Source organism: Anguilla rostrata, chromosome 10, assembly GCF_018555375.3.
Source record: "Anguilla rostrata isolate EN2019 chromosome 10, ASM1855537v3, whole genome shotgun sequence".
In the NCBI taxonomy this organism is placed as follows: domain Eukaryota; kingdom Metazoa; phylum Chordata; class Actinopteri; order Anguilliformes; family Anguillidae; genus Anguilla; species Anguilla rostrata.
In genome coordinates, this window is record NC_057942.1 from 26,888,455 (window position 1) to 26,911,332 (window position 22,878).

The 22,878-nt window shown below is 38.9% G+C and overlaps 2 protein-coding genes across 6 annotated transcripts in view; one reads left to right on the plus strand and one right to left on the minus strand.

Moving 5' to 3' along the window:
• The window catches only part of sxph (saxiphilin), a 66,626-nt gene extending 63,245 nt beyond the window's left edge, over positions 1 to 3,381 (plus strand). For all 5 annotated transcript variants that reach the window (XM_064296290.1, XM_064296287.1, XM_064296286.1 and 2 more), the window contains one exon: positions 3,011 to 3,381. In XM_064296290.1, coding sequence (XP_064152360.1) covers positions 3,011 to 3,163 — 153 coding nt within the window. In that variant the 3' untranslated portion in view covers positions 3,164 to 3,381. The remainder of the gene's footprint in view (positions 1 to 3,010) is intronic.
• A 3,990-nt stretch (positions 3,382 to 7,371) lies between these two features.
• Positions 7,372 to 22,875, minus strand: trub2 (TruB pseudouridine (psi) synthase family member 2). Its single transcript, XM_064296291.1, has 8 exons — positions 22,620 to 22,875; positions 17,142 to 17,276; positions 16,498 to 16,572; positions 16,312 to 16,370; positions 16,136 to 16,217; positions 15,288 to 15,360; positions 8,561 to 8,697; positions 7,372 to 8,186 (listed from the first exon to the last, which is right to left on the minus strand). The coding sequence occupies exons 1-8, from the start codon at positions 22,735 to 22,737 to the stop codon at positions 7,909 to 7,911; spliced, it is 957 nt and encodes a 318-aa protein (XP_064152361.1). The 5' UTR covers positions 22,738 to 22,875; the 3' UTR covers positions 7,372 to 7,908.
• Between the last annotated feature and the right edge of the window lie 3 nt (positions 22,876 to 22,878).

Genomic DNA, 22,878 nt, shown 5'->3' on the forward strand with positions numbered 1-22,878 from the left:
CATTTCATATTAGGGGCTTCCTTGTCTACCAAAGTCTGTATCAGTAGTAGGCTCTGCATGAGTATGTTAACATAGCATCCATGATATTACAGTGGTATCTCCTTATCACTGCCTTATTCTGTTCTCTGATTTGTTGGATGCACTAGCTTCCATCTACTGTACATTTCTGTTGCTATGGATTGTGACACAAAAAGCAGCACCAATGGAGGCTGAAATTCTTCACTTCAGAACTTAGTAGCTATATATATAGGTGGTAGGATACACAAATACACTACATTTCCAAAGGTTATGTGGACACTTAATCACACCTATATGTAATTGTTGAACATCTCGTTCCAAACCAATGGGCATTAATATTTATTTTGCTACTGTAACAGCCTCCACTCTTCTGGGAAGGCTTTCCAGTAAATTTTATAACATGGAGCATTAGTGAGATCAGGCACTGATGTTGGGTGTAAGGCCTGGCTCACAGTCATTCCAATTCATCCCAAAGGTGTTTGATGGGGTAGAGGTCAGGACTCTGTGTTGGCCAATCAAGTTCTTTCCCACCAAACTCAGCAAACCATTTCTTTGTGGACCTCGCTGTGTGCATGGGGGCATTGTCATGCTGAAACAGGAAAGGCCCTTCCCAAACTGTTGCCACAAAGTTGGAGTGCACAATGCTCTGTCATAGTTTGCTGTAGCATTAAGATTTTCTTTTGCTGGAACTAAGGGGCTTAGCCCAAACCATGAAAAAAAGCCCCAGACCATTATTCCTCCTCCACCAAAGTTTACAGTTGGCACTATGCATTCAGTCGAACCCAGATTCGCCCGTCAGACTGCCAGATCTGATTTATGAAGTGAAGTGTGATTTCTCACTCCAGAGAATGTGTTTCCACTGTTCCTGAGTCCAATGGTGATGTGCTTTACACCATTCCAGCTGATGCTTGGCATTGCACACGGTGATCTTAGGCTATTGTACGACTGTTTGGCCATGGAAACCCATGAATTTCATGAAGCTCTTGACAAACAGTTATTGTCCTGACATTGTTTCCAGAGGTAGTTTGGAACTCTGTAGTGAGAATTGCAACCAAGGACAGATGATTTTTATGTAGTACAAGCTTCAGCTTTCGGTGGTCCCGTTCTGAGGTTGTGTGGCCTAGCACTTTGCAGCTGAGCTGTTTTTGCTCCTGTTTCCACTTGACAATAACAGCACTTACAGTTGACTGGGTCAGCTCTAGCAGGGCAGAAATTTGACGGACTGACTTGTTGGAAAGTTGAAATCCTATGACAGTGCCACGTTGAGTCACTGAGCTCTACAGTACGTCCCATTCTACTGCCAGTGTTTGTCAATGGAGATTGCATGGCTGTGTGCTTGATTTTATGCACTTGTTAGCAATGGGTGTGGCTGAAATAACCGAACCACTAATTAGAAGGAGTGTCCACATACGTTTGGATCTTAGTGTACATATATGTTTGTGGCACAAACATATCTTTGGGAAATAGCCTATATACTGAGTATCTTTTTTTAATCAGATTTAGCCACACAATTGCAAATTGAGTGTGAAATATAATAGTTCATTAGAATGAGTGTGGGTGAAATAGTCGAACCACCAATTAGAAGGGGTGTCCACGTACATCTGGAAATGTAGTGTACATATACTGTATGTATATGGCATACATATACAGTTGAGGCCAAAAGTTTACATACACCTAGGCTAAAGACATTCAAACCGCCATGCTTCACAGATGGGATGGTGTTCTTCAGATTAAAAGCCTTACCCTTTTTCCTCCATACATAGTGCTGATCATTATGGCCAAAAAGTTCAATTTTTGTTTCATCTGACCGGAGAACACTCCTCCAAAAGGCTCTTCGTCCTGGTGATCCCCTGAAAACTTTATTCTGGCTTTTTTATGCCGGTCTTGGAGTAGAGGCATTTTCCTTGCGTGACAGCCTTTCAGGGCATGGCGCTGTAGGATTATCTTAATGGTGGATGTAGATACTTTGGTACCTGATGCCTCAAAAACTCCTTAACCAGTTCCTTTGTTGTTGTCTTGGCGTTCAGTTGAACCTTTCGGACCAAAGTTCATTCAACCCTGGGAGTTAATTTGTGCCTCCTTCCTGAACGATGCAGTGTCTGTGTGGTCCCAAGAGTTTTATATTTGCATACAATTATTTGTACAGATGCTCATGGTACCTTCAGTTGTTTGAAAATTGCTCCGAAGGAGGAACCGGACTTGTGGAGGTCAACAATTTTTTTTCTGAGGTCTTGGCTGAGTTGCTTGGATTTTCTCATGGTATCAACGGCAAAAAATGCAGTGGCTCTAAACTTAGGCCCTTAAATACAGCCACAGGTGCCAATTGACTCCTAATTATGACAATTGGCCAATCAGAAGCTTCTAAAAAGTCATTACATCAATTTCTGTAATCTTCCAGACTGTTTAAAGAGACAGTCAACTTGGTGCAGATAAACTTTTGACCCACTGGAATTCTGATATAGTGACTTAAAGCTAAAATAAATTTGTCTCTAATCAATTGTTTTAAAATGACCTCTGATGTGAACACAGTAGATGCCCTAATTGACTTGCCAAAAGAAATGTATGGTAACATGAAATGTGCGGAGCTGTGAAAAACTCAGTTTGAATATCTTTAGCCTAGGTGTATGTAAATGTTTGGCCTCAACTGTATCCTTGGGGAATATATACAGAGTATCTATTTTTACCATATTTAGCCACATAATAGCAAATTAAATATAATGGTTCATTTGAAAATACACTGCAATACAGTATTATAATATAATTAATTCATTTCAATAATATAATTAGAAATTAGACAGTTCCCAGCCACATTTCAATGCAGCTGGACAAGATAATATATTTAGACATTGATTCAGGAAATAATTTAATCAAGAAATTCGGTAAAATCCATTATTACCATAGACCTCAGTGAAGGAGCTTTAGACGCTTAATGCTGACGATCATATTGAGTGCCTCAAGGTACATTGTAATGTATGTAATGTATGTTTTTCAGGTGTATTCTGGGTACAGATTCCTTCTGGCTGCTAGTGAAAGAAGAATTCCAGTTGCCATCTTGAATATAGGGCCAACCAGAGGAGACCATCTATCCAGCATAAGAGTGAGTGCCCGCTGTGGGGAAGTGCTGCCTGCCATCTTTCCTCTCTGACAGTACTGGAGCTGGCACAACCCTGACCCATCAGCTAGCAAGAACAAGACAGAGTGAACACTTTGGAAGACATTTTAGTAAAGAAGATGCTCATCCTCATAACTCGCTCTTCTCTCAGGATATTAAAGATTTTTTCCTGTGGCATTTTGTTCTATGTAATGTTGAATTTATCATTTGAACTTTTAAATCCAATCAAATTAAATTCCATTTCAACTGGATGACCAAGAGGTATCTTTGCTTGTTGCAACCGAACCTAAAGTAGTAAACTGTTTGCCAAACCATAGCTATTAGCTAGAAGTTTTTTTTTCTATAGCAAGCTCTGTCACTGGCTAAAGTACTTGGCTAATGCTAGTTTGTTACCTTAGCGTATCAGCTACAGTAGCAAGTCATAAACTTTGGCACAAGAGATGGTTTTAAATGGCAGACAGTAAATGTAATTCACCAGCTTTAACATTAGTATTTCCCTAGGTAACTACCCAAGCAGTTACAATTGTAATTGCCTCTTGTTTAACTGCCATTTTTAAATTTTTAAGGATGTTGTTCCACAAATCTTTAGTCAAATGAGGCCGTTTTGAAAATATTAAAAGTTTACAAAAAATCTGAGCTATTGAAGGTACATACGTGAAAACATTACATACTGTAGAGTACAGAAAAACCTACAAGAGTTAATAATTACACATTTAGGTACTGTACCAGATTGTGTGACATTGTTTTTGCATTATTTTTTAATCTGATATCAATGTTTCATCTTAAACCTTCATAAGGGGCACAAATCCAACAAGTGGGATTGGTTAGTTTTTGAGAACTAGTCTTGCATTGTCAAGGATGGCACAAAGTAAAAAATATATTTCCTTTGATGGTAAACAACAGCAGTGGAGGTAAGATGACTACACAAAAATAATGTCAAAAAACAATTACATCCATTTTTGCCTCCAAGCAATTACACTTGTGAGAAAGCATATCAGCGACACCTAGTGTCCTGGCATGGTTTTTTCTATGAAACAGCTTTTTGGTTTAGTTTGGCATGTGTGCTGTGAGAGCGGGAGCCATTTATGGAAACTTCCCAAATTTTGTTTAATGCTTGTGCGTTCATGCAACTAATACCAGACACACACACACAAACGAATGCCTACCCAACCTACCATAATTTGCTAATATTCTGTTCAAATCCATCATTGCTTTCTCTGTCATAATGGCAACTGCATTTGTTTCACGAGAATAAAATATATCACTCCTCTGGAGCCAGATTCTCTAACCGGAATCATTCCTGTCCATATTAGCCACCTCAACCAGTAAACTCCAAGTGGAGGTGTACAACCTCTGCTACAACACTTGCACTTTTTTTTTTTAAGCAGCCAGGCTTTTACTTTATGAGTAACTTGTTCCATTCAGAGCCCCTGGAACACAGGGCGCATCAGTGATTATTGTTAATCACTTTAAAATCATTGCTAAGCTGCAGTGCCACAGCCAAAGCCTGAAAAGGAAGCAAACCTAATCGCCTGAAATGTTCCCTTCCTATGTTGGCCTTCCAGTCAATTTCCATTGTCACCCGGATCAGCATGTTTTTTTAGGCCCTTTGTCAGGCCACTCCAAGTGCAGTTAACATAGTCATAAGCCGTGTTTCCACCACAGGAACTTTACCCTGGAACTAGGAACCTTTTGAGGAATTCAGTGCGTTTCCACCGCAGGAACTAGGGTCTTAGTTCCGGGGGCTTTATTTTACCCCCAAAAAAGTTCCTGCTCGGGGGGTAGTACTTTCCAAAAGTACCGGAACCTTTGGGGTGGAGCGCAAGCGGTGAAAATTTCTGATTGGTCGACTACTTGCAGTGTTTTATTTCAACCGCCATGTTTAAAAATCTGCAGCTGCAAACCGATTTATTTTCATAATAACTTCAAATCAAACTTGCAAAGCCGCGGCATGTATGTTATGCGGCGCAGTAGCCTAGTTTTGGTTATAGCCTGCCAACGTCTTGGAATTATAACGTGTGCTCTTCTGTTCGTTTCTTGCTTTAGTATTCGTTTTATAAAATGCTAAGCATTCGTGCTGGGACAGCATATTACGTACCAAAACATTCAAACGGATTAATTCGGTTGCTGAATATTGTCTTCCGGATTTTCTTTGTTAGCCCGTTGTAATTGACTCAAAACGTTTGATACAGTTATGTGAGGTATGCGGTAGTTCTGCGTAATTCACATTGGTGATACAGTAAAAGCAAACTGGAAATCACCTTCCGCACTTTTTGTCAGGGTAAAATAACAGGTTAATTCTAGTAATCGTCCATTTAGATTTTTCAGACTGTTGTAATTTTACTCTGCCATTCTTCAATTCCACAAAAAGACCAGGAAGACTATGGACTAATTTATGGTGCATGGTTCGCATCTGGAGGGCACACTTCGCTGCTCGGCTAGCAGTAACTTTGAAGGAAAGCAAACGGTGGCTGTACCGCTGCTAATTTAAATTTTCACGCAAGTCCGAGTTTTCGTTCTATTCTTGTCATTTTGCGATTAGCCTATATGGAATTGACGATGAGAAAGTAAACAGCAAATTGTTTACAACGTGTGCATGTTTTCTGCTGTTGTTGCCAGTTATATTGGAAATGTGAATGCATTCTGTCGCCTCAGATGTCAAGACATGAAAGTGAATGTTCGCATAAAGTGTTTGACAGGATATATAAAACAGTTACAATCTGACTATTGGCCTGTTATATCCTATTTGTTGCATAACAACAGTCCAAGTTCAACTACCAACAACAGTTTTGCTTGACGGTAAAATATGCCCAAACGGCTGCAGAAGAATATTTCAATTCCAGGTGATTAAATCGATAAAAATCAATAAATACAAAAGTAACCATATATAGTCATTGTTGGTAACCCGTTGTATATAAGTGGAATAAACCCCTCCGTGCTGTCCCGGTTATTAGAAAATAATGTAGGCTACTTCGGTGGTAGTATGGGGTTACAGAAGAAATCATAGGACAGATGGACCGACGACAATGTCGCTTTTTCATACGTCAGTGGGCTAATTTGCCTAATCTTCGCGGGACTTTAGACCGCGGTGGAAACGCAGACAACAATGGGCTGAAGGAACCTTTTAGTTCCTTGAAAAGTAGTTCCTGGGACTAAAAGTTCCGGGTACTTTTGGTGGAAACGTGGCTATAATGGCACAGAATCAAGCCAACATACTAAGCTCAGCTTAGCCATTCTTGCAAGGAACTTAGTTCTACTTGATATTTTGTCAGGCACTTTGAAGGCCATACTCATTCTCATTCTTCTGAAGCACACATCATACTTACTCTCACACTGACAATTTATTAGTTTCTTCTCAGTTTACTTCCACAATGGAAAACTGCCAGTGTAATAGTGTAGAATGCAGCATGTTCTGACTATGTCAATACTAAATTGAGGAGTGATCCCCAAACTGGACATCAACAATAAATGGGTCTTGGATCCACCCTTCTTGGAATTATTAGGTAAACAAATTAGGTAAAAAAAAAGATTTCTTCTGCCAGCATCAAATGGGAATCATAAGCTTCAGCAGCACAACAAGAGTATGAAACAATGAAAACCCTGGACTATCAATCTAAAGCTCTACAAATATATACCAAAACCAGAGTAATCTGGAAAGACAGAAAAACAGGTAGGTCTGCACAAAAATATGGGGCAGCGATACATTCAAAAGACCGTCAAGAACAGCACAGGGTTATTGAGGAACACGTCAAGCATAACAGGTGGAACACATTGAGCATAATGAGTGGAATGTGTTCAGGATGACTGAAAAGAGTGGTACCAATTTTCTTTATAGATACTCTCAAGTTTGAAATTTCAAAAGGGCAACTGCCGTTTTTAATCAATCCTGAATGCTGTCAAAAAATTAAATGGGGTAAATGTTTTAACTCATTTCTTGTAGACTTTTAGCTACACCTTCCAACTACCCAAAGCACGTGAGTGGTTTGCTATGAACAGAGATGCCTTCACCATGTGCAAGCTGCATAGCCAGTAAAAACATTTTCCTGTTTCACCAAAAAAAGGCCAGTCCACAATCGGAAAACTATTGCAAATTAATCTGATATACTGACACAATGTAGTGACAACGTTGTATCACTACCACACAATGTTTCAGTGATCTCAACTGAGACTACAATCAGCACATCCAGAAAGACTGTTAACACTACTATACTTCAAAAATTAAAATCGAACTGCAGCATGACTCAGTATAGGAATATACTTTTAATACAATTTAAATACAAAAATATACATAGCATCATTTGGCAACCGAAACCCAAGAAATTGGTAATAGTAACAACAGAAGGTGAAATATACTGTAATACACTGTTCACCTTCTGTTGTTACTATTTTTATTGCAGTAACAACAAAGCATACAAGACTGATTTACATCCAGGCAAAAAAAACCCTCATATTTTGGCGTTTCATAATTAACAGCTAATTTCCCCCATTAACCTCTCGACTGCTTCCAGTATGCAATGCTGACAAAGGCCACAGATAACTATTGTTGGTAGGACAGACTTCAAGGAGGGTTCAAAGATGGAAGGAGGATTTCTGTAGTTCTGGTTCACTCAGTCCTAGTAATTTGGGTACTGATAAACTAAGGAACACACAGTGTTATCTTGTGGTAAAACTTTGAAACTACAGACAGCATCTTGAGGTAAGTGCAACAGTAGCAGCTTTTCCTTGGGAATGAGTATTTTCTACATAAAGATTTGAGAAAACTGAGAGGAAATGGACAATCAGTCTGGCACTGCTGGCTCCTTCCTCTTCATTCCGTCTGGCCCAGGGTTCTGGGGCTGGGGTTCTCTGGGGGTCCTCCACGCCAAGCAGGACTGGCGTACGGCTGCTGTGATCTCAGGGAGTGTCCAATGTTTGTGCGTGAGGGCAGCCTGCAGAGTAAAGGGGCCATCGCGGGTCCGTCGGACCCCTGTGCACACAGCTGTGCTACGCAGCTCAAGGCCCACCTCGTGCACCACTCTGCGCAGGAACCGCTGGGTCTCATTCACACACTGCATCTCTGCACAGCGAGTAAAGGGGAGGGACAGAAAGAGAGAGAGAAAGGCTTTAGAGCAGAGACTCAATGAAAAAAAGATTTCAAAAAATTTTAAACTGATGATTTAGAATATTTTTATATTATTTAAATACAATTGTCAAAACTAAAGTATGTAATCTATTCTCTGGACATGTCTTCCTCTAACCAAGTTGCCCTCAGTCCATGTGGCTTGGCTGCATGTTTTGCTGAACGCTGGGCAACTGATTATACGCCTGACTGTGTGTTCAGCAAGCTGACATTAGTTATTCTCAGACTTTCTTTGTCAGATATACATTCTTTGTCAGATATTCAGTAACACAGCATGAATGTCCCCAGACATTACCTTTTTTATGTCTTACCTAGGGTAAAGTGGGGTGGCTTGAAGTGCAGACATCGTAGGCCAGTTAAAATAGGGGGAGATTTTCCCTGTGGATACAGTGACCCCTTCACTGCCAGCTCATATGCCTGTTGAGAGCACAGGTCAACGTTTGAGTACCTACAGAGAAACACAGTTACTGGAGATTTAGTGCTGGCAGCCAGAGGAGGGATTGAAGAAATACGGTCGTCATAGAGAGAGTAATGTGAAACAGACATAGACTTAGCAGGTTGTGTAAACTGCAGCAAAAGCATAAAGACATTATCACAGCCAGCTCCACAAGGTACAAGGTTAGATAAACTGCCGAGTAAGTGCCCTCTAGTGTACATATGAGGAAAAACAAAATGAACAATAACCCCCCCCCCCCCCCCCCCTCCCAAGTTTAAAAAGTGAAACATAAGCTGATGCACATTACAGAATATTTGTTGGAGTTGCGTTTCATTGTAGCCATATTTCTTATTGCTTATTACAAAGACAAGGACATGATCTACTGATATGAACTGCTTTGACATGCAGTGAAAAGTCATTCTAAACTGTTAAATATGCATCTTGCAATTTATTATATGGCATTAACGTGCAAATACAGGAATATTTCTTATTCCATCTGTACTGTCACAAATAAAAATATGAATTTTACATATTTCTACACACAGTTGATGGCAATTCATAATTATTTACTTTCTGATTTTGTGAAAATCACCTCAAAAGTTAATGATAAATAAGAAGCCAATGTTTATAATTGATTAGGCTCATGACAGACATCTTTTAAAGCTAAATATCCATTGTTCATGCACCTGCCCTTTTGCAGAAAATCTGTCTTTTTGCTTTCAGTTTACAGTGCATCACCTCACTGTTCTTTTCAGGCAAGGACATTTTCTGCTGCAATGTTATTGAAATTCTGTAGCCACAAACAATCTGCTAAGATGCAATTGTAAGTAACCACCTAATGCAGGGATGCACAACAAGGGCCAATCCATTTCAGGATTTTGTGCCAACATTTCCCAACATTTATTGAATTGGCCCAATCATATCTTGATTTGACATGTGTATAAGCAACAGCTAGATTCACAGTCTTCCAGTTTATCCAAGATTTCACTGTGATTAAGTACTGGAGTGAAACAGCATACTTTATAGAGCTGTAAGAAATGATAATCAGTTGGAACAAAAACCAGAACGCAGGTCAGCCCGAGTTGTGCACCCCTGATCTAATGTGACCTATCAAGTCTTAACAAATTCCCCAAAATGTAATTGATTCAGATAAGAAGCACAGTAGCTAGATACTTACAGTACACGGCTACTTTAAGTTTTATTTTAGGTCCATTTCTCAGCATAGTGGAATGATGCTTCAACACAGAATTTAATTGTTTCACTATTTTAATATGAATTTCACAGAATAGATACCCTAGACCAGGGGCACCTAGACTTTTTTGGCTTGCGATCTACTTTTTCCAGTGGCCAGCACAACGTGATCAGAACCAGTAAAATTTTCCTTTTGCTAAAAGACATTGAAAATGTGTACTGCATAGGCCTTTCATGGTAATTCTAACATTAACATTGTGGCACTGGCTGAGGTGTGGCACAGAAGCAACAGACAGGAGGTGCAATGTACTGACCGTGAGGTCTTTTTATTTTAATGACAACATGCAAGACATAAGCAATAAATCCTAACACAACGTTCAGGAAACAAACATTCAACAAAAAAGAACCAAGTCAAAAGTTTTGTGGATCAGTGAGGGCTCCCTCGTGATTCTAGCAGGGAACCCTGAACACATCCGCTAGAATCTGAAAAAAATAGACCCCATTATGACAAGGCTGGATTCTGGAGGGCACGGTGGGTTTTATGTCCTGTGTTCATTGCCCTTGAGGAGGGGCAGTTGGGGACAATAATCACTTTTAGGTGACACTGGTTAACACACTGACTCTGGTGATCCTCCCCCGAGGGATTTTCTCTCACGGTGCTGACCCAGGTGCAGAACAGCTAGGTGGTGGTGACACAATGGAACCATCTTGGTCGGGTGTGGCGCTTCGGAGGCAAACCCCCATCCCATGCCACTATATATATACACACCTTAATTTCAATATTAGAATTGCCACAAAAGGCCCACAGCCCTATGTATTTCAATATTTTATAGATTTCATGGTCTCTACCTTATTCTGATGAATTGCATTGAATGGAGTCAACCAGGTTTGCATAGGAAGGACAGTAGCTGCTGGTAGGTAGCCTCAAACAGGCCTCCGAAGGGATGTCAATCAGGGTGTATCGGTATTCACATTTAATAATCTTCATGTGGGAAAATTCTGATTCACATAAATAGGGCCAAGAAAAAAAGTTCTGTCAAGGGGGTGGCACATTTTCTGATGTTTGGATACCTTTCTTCTGTGAGTAAATTCCAAAACTGTCCAGCAGAGGCCCAAATGGACAGTGGTTGCGGATGTAGGCCTACATTGATCGCAATGGGTCACAGAGAACTGAGAGAAGTCAAATGAAATTGAGCATTTTAAAACAAGCACAAGTTTGAAAACGTTTATGCTGAACAAATACAATTAGGCTAGGGGTGGAAGATGGCAAAAATATCATAACGATTTTTTTCAGGCATGATCACGATCCACGATATGATCACGATTTTGGTATTTAAGACTATTTTGCAAGTTAATGAACAGTGCAATCAAACTAATATTCCTATTGAAGAAAATATTGCCCTTCAAGGAAACAAAACCTAAAATAAAAAGAATAACAGAGACCATTTGGCCCAAAGTACCAGATTTTAATCAAGTGCAATTCTGCAAAGTATTAACATTCAACAATCCTTTCTCTTGAGGTGATTAAAAAGGTTTGTCGTGTTCAGCGGCGACTGATGTGCTGAAAATTGGAAAACTTTCCTTTAAACTAATCATTGATCTCAAACTGTCTTAATTAATTTTCAGTGATTAACAATAAGCATGCAAACGATCTGACTAATCAATTGGAAAGTGACATACAGCTTCCTCGCATTGTGTTATGGAGATTAAATGATAAATGAAATTTGGAAAAATCCGTTTTAATCACTAAGCAGTGGCAGAAACTTCCCGATTTTCCTTGAGTATCAATACAATTAATCCACAAAATAGGCTACTCAATACTATCATATATAGCCAGCTCTCCCCAAATAGGCAGTTTTAGCGAGTAGCCTAGGCCTTATAGCCTACATTTATTTTCATTTGCAGTACGAAATTGTGCACATTTTTAATCAACATTATTTGCGGATACATGCACTAATTTTCTGATTGACAGTATGTGTGTGTTAACAGAGACAATCACATGATTAAATGTATCCTTTATTACTGTCTTGATTATTGTTATACCATATATCCCAATGTAAGTGATTAGAAATATACTCTTTATAGCAAATAGTTTCTGATCAAGTGTTTAAACCTTTGCATAGTCTGTTCTGAGTTCTGGAAAGTGAGAAGGCACCCTGTCTGAGAGCTGGTCAGTAAACATAAGATAAATGACCAAGGCCTAAGTGAGAAAAAACAGGTTGTTCTATCCACCAGGCATTGGGATGCCTGGTGGATGACACCGCACCCTGGAGGATTTGTTGTACGGTCAACCTTATCAGAAGACTAAATAAATTTAGGAGACCAAGGTTGTCAGACGGGGTATCCACTGCTAAGGAGGGTAAAGATTAATTAGGGCAGAGTGCAGCTGTTTGCGTGAGGAGAAACACGCCTCCTGTGCATAGTGGAAAGTTACTGAGATTGTGGATATAAGGAATGGCCTATGCATCTAAAACTTCAGAGAGTTTTGTACTCTCTCATTCTTTTTTCTCCTTGCAAGTTGAATAAGTCTTATTGATCTTTGAAAGTGCTGTGACTATGTTATTGGGGAAGAATCTCACCTCTGGGTATGCAGGGATGGGAAACGCTAATTTCCCTGACAGTATTCATGGCAAATATCTGAAATGCGTAGATTGTAAACAATCTTGAAGTGAAGGTTTTGTTTTTTCTGGTTATTCTGAAAGTTAACACGGTAGATAACAGATCTGTTTCTTAAGTGCAGACTACTTGGTGATTAAAACTGATTTTTAACGGATAAATTGAATTTATGAAAATTCCCCTAACACGGCATGAAGATGCTGTGTGTTAGGCTACTTGCCATTTGATTAGCCCGATCGTTGGCATACTTGAAAATAAAGGAAAATTAATGAAAACAGGTTGATATCAATGATTAGTTTAAAGGAAAGTTTTGTGCCCCACCAATTTTAAGCTCACCAGTCGCGTTGCCATCCGATGTGCGAACATTTTCTTTGCAAACTTTGCAAATAACAGCGTTTTGTGCCAAAACTAGTTCCATATCACAGATGTCAAATATTTTTTAGGAACCAACTCCTCTGTGGTCAGCCATGCCACTATGTTGTCAAATAAAAAGGGGGAGGAAAATAAATCCAAGGCGCTACGTACTGTTTGCTATTATGGGTTTATTGGTGTGTCTGTTAGGGGAGGCGCAACAGGGACTAGCAAATAGTTTTTAGGTTTGGCTGAGAAAACATTGTATGAGCGTTGTCAGTGCAACTGATAGTATGTGCAGTTTCACTGTAGGCCGATACTCCCGATCTCTCTGGAAAGGCAGATCGTGGAGACATTTTAATCGTTCATGATCTAATATTGTCATATCGCCCACCCCTAAATTAGGGCCAAGCTAAATACCAAAAGCGGAAAACATGTCAACAGCACATTAAGTGATGGCTAATGAGAATTACTGTCTGTATTTAAAAGTCGAAGTCACACAGACAGTGATAGGCACTAACGCAGACGATTTGCTCGCATGTACTTGGTCACAGATGAGCAAAGAAGACAGGACGGGGCAGGATTGGATAAGAACGCAGTGATGTAGGCCAGCCAGTCTGAGCGCTGTAAAACCAAATAGGCAATGTCGCACTGAAGGAAGAAAGGGAGAGAAGGGAAGACCGCAAGAGAAAGAGAGGGCACTTTATTATTAAAGCCTGCAGAATGGTCCACAATCAAGTAGCCTGGACGAGTTGAAAATGTCGGGTAGACGCGTAGGCTGTAAAAATACAACAAATTATAAATGCAAAATCAAGACAGGGTGCTTTTCTGACCGTTAAAGAAAGTCCCACAAAGGGTCGGGCTCGTCATTAATGGGGGCAGATATCGGTCTTGTCTGGGGGTCTTCGGCTGAACGGTGGAACCGGAATCAAGTGGTCACGTGACGCGTTGGATCCCATTTGGATAAAGGAGGTCCATGAAGTTTGACCAACATCGGAGCAGATGCTCGTTTCATGAGTATTTTCATTCGAGTTGGCGAAATGGTCATATGGCTAAACCCGCGCATGCATTCTGCAGAGCTGCACGGAATTAGTTTTGTGCAGTTGAGTAAGGCCCTAAGCTCCCTGGGAAGATGCTGGCCAGCGCAGTCAAGGAAATCTCGATAAGCATGTGCGTGGTAGCCTGAATCACCGGTAGAGATTTTCAATTTCCCATTCTCCGAATACTGGAGGGAAAGTGTCTGGCCAGTTATCACTTAACATAAATACCTATAAAATTATTCATAAGAAAATGTATTAATCAAGGGATATAGGCCTAATATCATTTATTCGTTTTATTTCGTGGATTGACAATATGTTGATCATTTTAAAAAGAGCAATTTTTTTGCTATTAAAAATAAGTGCCGGAGGAGCACTCTGGTGCGCTCTTGTAGCATTACACTCCTGCTACTTAGCCATTTCACATACATGTACAGCAAGAGATCTGTGTGCTCAGAGTCAGCTTCCTCCAGGGAAAAGCAAAACAGACGCCTTTGATATGGCCCGAATTGAACGGATGTTTTTCAAAAACACATCCATGACATCTTCCATGTTTAGCATTTTCATGCATCATGCTTGTTGGTGAATTATACAGTGATAATTAAAGAAGTCAGGAAATGTGTCCTCCTCTCCTCCTTGCATTTTGCAATGAACCCGTTGGAACGGCCTACCATCGCAGGTGCTCTATCAGTGGTGACTGAAACCAAATTAGACATTGGTTTTGTTTTTTCTGCAAAATCCCAAAATCCTTACGAAAAATGTCCTCCTCCCCGAGGGTTCTTTCATTGGTACAATTGTAAGCAGTTCTTCTTTTGCCATCATGTTTTTAAATGCCATCCAAATAAAAATTCATAATTGTGCATCGGCCTTTTTTATCATTTGTCCATCTTGAAATTATTTCTCATGTTTGACAATAACATGACTCACCCAGAATGATGCTTCTGTGACAGCCCTTGCTTTTGAGCTGGGTCGTGTGAAAATGGACCATTGGACAATTAACTGAGATCAAAGTTTTTTCTTTTTTTCTTTCTAAGCTCACTTTTGGAAGGGAATCAGTCGTGTTTTTGGTGGTGTTCTGAAATGCCTCGCCATGTTCCTTTTCTTTGGAATGGCGATGCTGGTTTGGCAGACCAGGCAAACACATTTAGAACGTGACATTGTGGAAAAAAAAACTTCCTCCCACTACGGATAAAGTGGTATGTTTTCGGCTTCTTTGTGGGCCTACTTGATACTGCACTAATTTTTAGCCTATTATTTTTATGGCTAACGTCACCAGGTCACCACTAGGAGAGCAAACTATGGGTAATTTAATATAACAAAGTTTTCAACAGCAGCGGATTGGGCACATTTCATGTCAATCAAGTGCATCTTTGATGCATGTGGATGTGTGCATTGGATAAGACTTACATGATCAGAGCTTTCTGATTGGCTCCCTGGATCATAGCCAAGACTCTGTCCACGTCATCTTGTGTGATGTGATCTGTAGAGTAAGTTGCTTACTTTTATTTTAAATTCATTAAGATGAGGGCAAATTACATCACTGTCATAGACTAATATATTCTATGCTAATATAGTCTAATATACATTTTGCGTAATTACTTTGCACTGTATGTTCGTTTTCAAGTGCTACAATATGTCTGACCATTATCAATCTTTGAAGGAAGCAAGCTTTCTTTCACATTTTAGCTTGAGTCCTGTGCAAGGGCCCAACACCAAGTTTAATGTCAAAGTCACCTATGTGCCAAGAGAACATCATTTTAAAGATCATTTTATATTTCTATGATACAAACCATGGACTTGCTGCAGTTTCTTTAAAGGTGCAGTATGTATGTTTGGAGGAACAAGTGTTAGAGAGCTAGATTTTGAAAAGAACAAAAAAAAAAAAAACCTTCCACCCCCTCCCCTTAGCTCTTTCTCCAAAGCCCTGCCCTCCTAACACATGCATGCACGCTGTCTGTCCCATAGAGAGGACAAGAGCGTTAAAAAGTAAAGTAGGATGAGTGAAGCACATCATGCCTCATTCACAGATAGAAAATAAAACCCCTTATGTCATCATAATGAATGTAAACAATGAACACAGCTGTTGTTTTTATTTACAACAGTAGCAATTTTGCAGTGGTTCAGACCCAAGCAACCAGGTGAAGTGAGTTAACATCGCAATCAATTGCTGTAATTAAGTGCAGTGTAACAGGAAACCAGTTTTTCCAAAATGTATTTGGTCAATGTTCAGCAGTAAATCAATACAATTAGCTCACCATATGTGGTTCTTTCAATAAGTCGGCCTGTGTCGGAGAAATCCTCTGTGGCAAGCCCAAACTCTCCTTCCACTGTGTAATCCTGCAGAATGACCAGACCAATTATTAACAGTGTCTCTCACTCAGATATCCAAACACAGGGGAATAATTAAATACTAATCGAAAGTAATAATTACCCTTGTTTTCGAATTGTATAGGTCAGCAAGCATCTTGTTTCCTTGGCCCACACCCAGAACTGAGAGACAGAAAGTTATAATATCAGCTCAGAGAACAAGAGGATGATTATGACAAAACAGGAGCAAAATTACCAGTACTTCACCATCCTAAAATGGTGCCACAAATTTTGTCTGATAGTTACATACCTAGTACGCCTGATGAGAATACATCCAAGCGGTGTCCCACCCCTACTCGCAACTTCTGAAACTGGGGTCCTGTCACTGAGAAAGGTAAGAGCAGAAAAGAACAGTTACCACGTACAAGCCCACCTTTAGAACTTACCTTCTAAATTATCCTTCACTATACTTACAAAGTAATTACGAAGCCACACCTTTCCATGTATTTACTTTTAAATTTCCATGTATTAAATTTCTTTGATGGGCAGAGGGAATATATAAATGAAGGGAAGGTGGGCACGAAAGAGCACCAAATTAAATCATGACATGCTTTAAGCGCTGGCAGAGTATGTGAATCACCAAGGTTCTACTGCATTTCTTTCTCTTCTTATTCCTTATTTTTCTGGTCTTAAATAATACATTTTGATCATCTGCCCATCCATGTTCTGCTAATTTTTTATCTAAGAAGACTGGCTGAATGTTTTTAACTTGACTTGAAAAGAGTGTTTTTCTACAGGAGTGCATTGCATCTTTCCAGTCCAGCCCTAATGCAACATCTCTGTGGCGTCACCTTCCCTTTACACTGTTAGAGCACAAGCTATACAGAAGATTGGATAAAATATTAATATTAAATATAGAAAAGGAAAAATGCGGGCAGGGAGTTCAAGACTGACCCAGTGGGTGGTTCGCCAAAACAGGGAGGCGGGTTGCAGTCAGTGTCAGTTCTGTAGATCCACCAGATCCATCTGTACTCTCTGGGAGAAACATGACCTGTTGTCTTGGCTCCCGTGGTGAAGCAGAGTTTATACCTGTGATAAAAAACAGAACCATGTTCTCCATTAGCTATAGCACCCTTTGAACGCTGTTCAGATTACAAATACATTGTATGACGAACACACAAGCATGACCACCGTACTCAAAAGAAGGAAAAACAGCTCTTTCTAGAATACACGTTTAGCCCTTGCTATTTAAAGTACTGCCTGTAAATGACTAGACTCTCCCCGAGAACACTCAATTTTTAATTGTGGTACACCATTTGGTATTATGGTAAAGGGAACAAATTGCCCCTAACAAGTTTAATAAAGTACGTTAATACAGGTAGGGAGGTGAAACCTGTTTTGGTGATCTTTCAGAAAACACATTGACAGTTTATTAATCATGTATTAAGTGATACATGCATAAATGCTACAGTATAATCAAATAACATATAAACATCTAACTTGCCAGAACATAATTGTTGTTTGAATTGTTACACATTAGACGCATCCCGCATCGGCATGCAATCAATACCACTGGAGGGAAAAGCATCACCTGTGCGATTTTTAGGTTGGGGTAATGTTTTTTCTTAAACAATATCAACCAATATTTTATGGTATTCATACAGTAAAACTAATACTGTGTATGCATTTACTTGTACATATTGTTATGGGATGTGACATTTAATAATAATGTGTACTCTCAAAATGCAATATATGCCAAAATATATGATAGCAGCCCTGTGGCTTCAAAATTCCATTGCTGTTGGGGACTCAAATCGACTAGGTTCACGTCCCTTTTTCACTGTAATAAAAAAACATTTTTAAAATTAAAATTCTTTATACCACACTGTAAACAAGATCTTGGAGAAGAAATAGCCTACATGTAAAAATGTTGTTCAAATTAGTTTTCACCAGAAAAAAAAGGTTACCTGGCTTTGGCACTATTCTAGCTGCTGGGAATTTGGAATCCAGAATGTGATGCATGTTTTCTTTTCACCGCAATTACAAAAAAATATCCATTTGTAAAACTAAAATGATTTATACTACACTGTAGAGAAGACGTCAGCAAAGATATACATGTAAAAATATTGTTGGTCAATCAAGGTTTAGATGTCTAGCCATGTCAGAAAACATTTTATAGGGTCTCTTTCCCAGCATAACTTGGACGAACTGGAATTGAACAACTAGGACAGGGGTTGGCAATTTGAATAACATTTCATATCAGCAATACAAAATCCCATCTGGGGTTATTTTAAATAATTAGTGACTGCCATTTTTTGGTGTCATTTTGCTTCTGAAATGGCTGTAGAATTCCATGTCCCTCAGGATGCTGCCAGCTGTAATGTTTTTAGGACACATATAAATATAGTCGTATGAATAAATAACCAGTTAACACCCAAAACATTTTACAGTTAGTATTTCTTGTGAAAAAATGTGTAACAATGCCTTAAATGTGGTTAGAAAGCTTGAGTCAAATTAGCATAATTTCTGACTTCTACAGTAAAAAAGTAACATCGCTGAATGGTCAGTGCACTTTTGGAATGACTTAACAGCTCTATCTACACTGATTATGTATATTTCCTTGTTAAATGACCTGTTAAAGATGCCAATTTTGTTTGAAGTTTCTGTGTGGAACACCCATTGGGATTACATTGCAGGTGGAGGGTTCAACCTCTGTAATACAAGAATTTCCTCAATAATGCTGCTGCATCAATTACTGTACCAAGCCAGTTGCACACTAGCAATTTATAATTTCTGATTATTCCCAACAACACAGACCAGTTAATAAAATGTCAAGAATGAAAATGCAAAATAACCAGTAGCTAGCAGTTAGCTTGTTTCGTACACACTACCAAAGTACCCTGAAAAGAGCGTCTGTGATCCATAATAAGAAGGCAGATTCTTCAGAAATTGTTTAAAATAAATGTCCGCCTGCACAAACGCAAGAAACGTATATTTTGAAGTTTGTTTTCAAACTTAGCTAAATTTACATTTAAAAATAATTATTCGTTATAATGCCAATTACGTTTCTGAGTATCATTTACATGTAAAGGCTATGTATTTTTTCCATAAAGTTTTTAAATTTCTACCATGTTGTTTGTTAAAAATGCATAAAATCTAAATATGAAATACCAAGATCACTCTAATTTGGAGAAAATAAAACTGATTTTATATTCGTCATAATTAACGAGTAATGTTACTATTGAGGTTTTCTAATAACTCCAGATATAATATAGATAGTTTATCCTATAACAATCAACCAGTAGGCGTAGGTTTAAATATGGTGTAATGAAGTGGGCTTGAGTCGTGTAATATATATGCCTAAAGCAATGTGTATATCATGCATGTATTATCTGAAAAGACTATTAATACAGAATAAGTGCATTCTGATTACCTAAGACCTTTTACCACATATAACAATATAATATTTGATTTGCAATAAAGTTGTATCAAATAATCATCACAATTGATTGCCATTTTTGCCTGGGTTTCAACAATTCTACAAAAGGCAAATTAGGTAAATTAGGTGCCTAATGCTTCCAATATATTGCTTCCAATATATGATAAATGCATCCAATAATTAATAGTCTCTTGCCTCCCCTGTATAAAGCATCTAAATAGTATGGAGGTATTTTGAAAACCTGGGATCCATTTTGTGGAAGTACAATGAATGCATGACTTATGACCACAGACTGTAAAATATTAAAATATGGACAAAGCCACTGTGACGTCACCCATTGACTCTCCGTGGGTCTGGAAAAAACATATAGAGGGTATGCATTGACGTCACTTTCCCACCGGTATACGCCGCCTCAGTTGGGACTGAGTGGCAAAACATGCTGCCACATGGCTGCCTTTAGTATAGGAAACTGCAAAATCGGGAGTAAAACAAACGATTATCTGCTTAAATTAAAGGCAGTTGGACTTGACAATGATCCTTACAACTTACCAAAGACCCAGTGGTCCATGGACATTCAACAAGAAATCGAAGCTATCTTTCTATAGACTGCCGAAAGCTAAAGAAAAGAGAAGCAAATTAATCGCTGCTATTCGCAGAAACAGCTCGAATCCAGGCACCGAAACGTGGATTTGCGGTTGTCATTTTGTGTCAGGTATGTTGGATTTTTGGGTAAAATCATACCTTAATTTATATGCTTGGCTAGCTAATACTATCTAACCATCCCCCCTTTGTTTGTAGAACACAAGGCTCATCATCATGGATAGCTACCTGACACAAAATGACAACCGCAAATCCACGTTTCGGTGCTTGGATTCCAGTTGTTTCTGCGAATTGCTGCAATCCATTTGCTTCTCTTTTCTTTAGCTTTTGGCAGTCTGTAAAAAGATAGCTCCGATTTCTTGTTGAATATATTTGTACAGTCAATCGCACAACAGCTCTTTCCCATTTTAGGTGTGTTTTTTGTGTTTTCACAGCATTCAAGCTGAACGCTAACGCTGCCACTGATAGTCTTTCTGTCACTCAGTGGGTGTAACCGCAGTGACTTCCACTTACTGTGACGTCATGTGCATACCCTCTATATAGCAAGCGTTAGCTGATGACACTTTCTGGCAACTAATGATTTGGTTAAGTAGGCTAAAGGACATATTTAGTAAAAATATAAAGTAAAAATGACTCAGCCACCGGAAAAACTTCACAGAACTATTATTTGATGGTCGATTAGCGCAGCTGTAAATAGCACACGCCATAATGAAATCACGATACGAAATGGGATGTCTGCATTTTCTGACTTGGCACAGATAAGGTGGACAATGAGTCGGAGTCGCAATGTCAAGGTCATGAGACGCCACATCCCACCCCATGACCCTTGCGCCCACCACTTTTCAGATTTGGTGTCACTTGCATCAAAAAAGCTTGAAATGCAGAATACAAGATGGAACCGTGTGAAAAGCTACATGATTTCAAACTTAGGGAGATAAGCCACATATGCACTGGCCTATGTCAGAATCAAATTCCTTTTAAAATTCATGTTGTTGTCACAAAATCCAGGTAATAATATAATAATATAATAATATATCACCAGAAGATCTAGATTTAATTAAAAAATTGAAGATGGTTAAATGACCAAATAAATGATTAATACTTAGACCTCTTGAGAAAAAACCTAATAGAGAATATATTTATGGTCCCTTCAACCAACCTTTGTTAGCCAGAATATGAATGGTTTGTTTTAGGAGAATATAGAGGTTCTCCGAAACATTTTTAAAAGTCATAGAAACTGGTGGCGCTTTAAATATTAGCTCTACTCATTGGGCTGTCATAATCACTGAAATGAAAAACAAAAAAAATTTAAAAAATAATGTTTCCCTTGGAGTGAAAAGTTTCAGATATGGTGCCAATTGTATAAGTGGCACCATATCTGAGGGTCCCAGGCTTTCAGGAATACACTAAGTCATCTAGGCACTGAATGGTTGAACATTTTCTATAATGCTTATTTGATATAAGTGACACCATATCAAGAAGTGGAGGGCCTCAGGTTTTCAAAAACACCCCCATATTATTGAGATACTATGTCCATGGGAGGCAGCAGAGCACGATATGTGATGCTTTCACCTGTACAGACAAATGTGCCAATACACTCAAATTCTCCTTGCCAAACCATACTAATACTACCCAGTTGCATTTTCATATTTATTTGATTTAAGTTGCATAGTTGATGGTAGCACAGAATGGTTAGTGATTAATTTTAAATTACTGTAATTTCCCCCTCACCTTTCAGTTTTTAATTATTTGTTTATTTTAAAAGTTTATTTAACAGGGAGAAAATATAATAAAGAAACTTCAAGGACAACTTCAAGCTTTAAATCCAATGCACGATACAGGGATATAGCTAAACAGCTCATTTTCATCCCCAGTCCCTGGGCAGGTGAGCAAAAGTACATTAACAGCCACATTACGAACAACAAAATATGTTGTTTGTAATGTGGGTATTAATGCAGAGAGATACAGTACACTATGTACATAATCAGAGAGTGGATATATTATTTAAAAACGGTTTACAACGGTTTTGTTTATAAAAACAAAAATAATTCATATTATGAGTTTTAAATGGATGATTACATAATTGATTTTCCTTTATCCAGATTTTAACTTTATCCGTTGTGGAAAAAGAATGATAATCTGGGGAAGTTTTAATATGGGAGGAGAGAGAGTTCCATTTTTTAACTGAGAAGGCCGTCTGAGCAAATGTAAGTGTTGTTTTAATGTTGTTCAAGCAGAAATTAATGGTTAATATTATTAGGAAAACGGTCGTTAGATTTTTCCTTAATTCCATTACGTTGAATTGTAGTTTTGTCGTTGGGAAGTTTATTTAAATAATTTCAGACCCTCGCGAATTAAGTCCTTATCTTCACTCTGCAACCAAACAAGCCTACCTTTGAGCAGGTTGGTCTCGACGCTGTCCCGGACCAGTTTCCAGTGAACACCAGGAGGTTTATAAACCGCAAACAATCCCTCTAATCTACGAAACAGCCAAACAGCGCGACTGACCATTCTGGCAAACCTCACTTATACAATATAGTACCCAATATCATGTCAATAAAAATCTTCCCATAAAATAAACCTTCGCACATGCAGCTCGGGTGCGTTGCAACTGCAGTGTCTGCGCAGCACTAACCCCCTAGTTAAAGGACT

Coding starts and splice junctions, on each gene's coding strand:
- trub2 (XM_064296291.1), bottom strand. CDS start 22,737: ATGGTCAGTCGCGCTGTTTGGCTGTTTCGTAGATTAGAGGGATTGTTT. Junction 17,277..22,619: donor CGAGACCAACCTGCTCAAAG/GTAGGCTTGTTT, acceptor TTTTTATCACAG/GTATAAACTCTGCTTCACCA. Junction 16,573..17,141: donor TTTGGCGAACCACCCACTGG/GTCAGTCTTGAA, acceptor TACCTTTCTCAG/TGACAGGACCCCAGTTTCAG.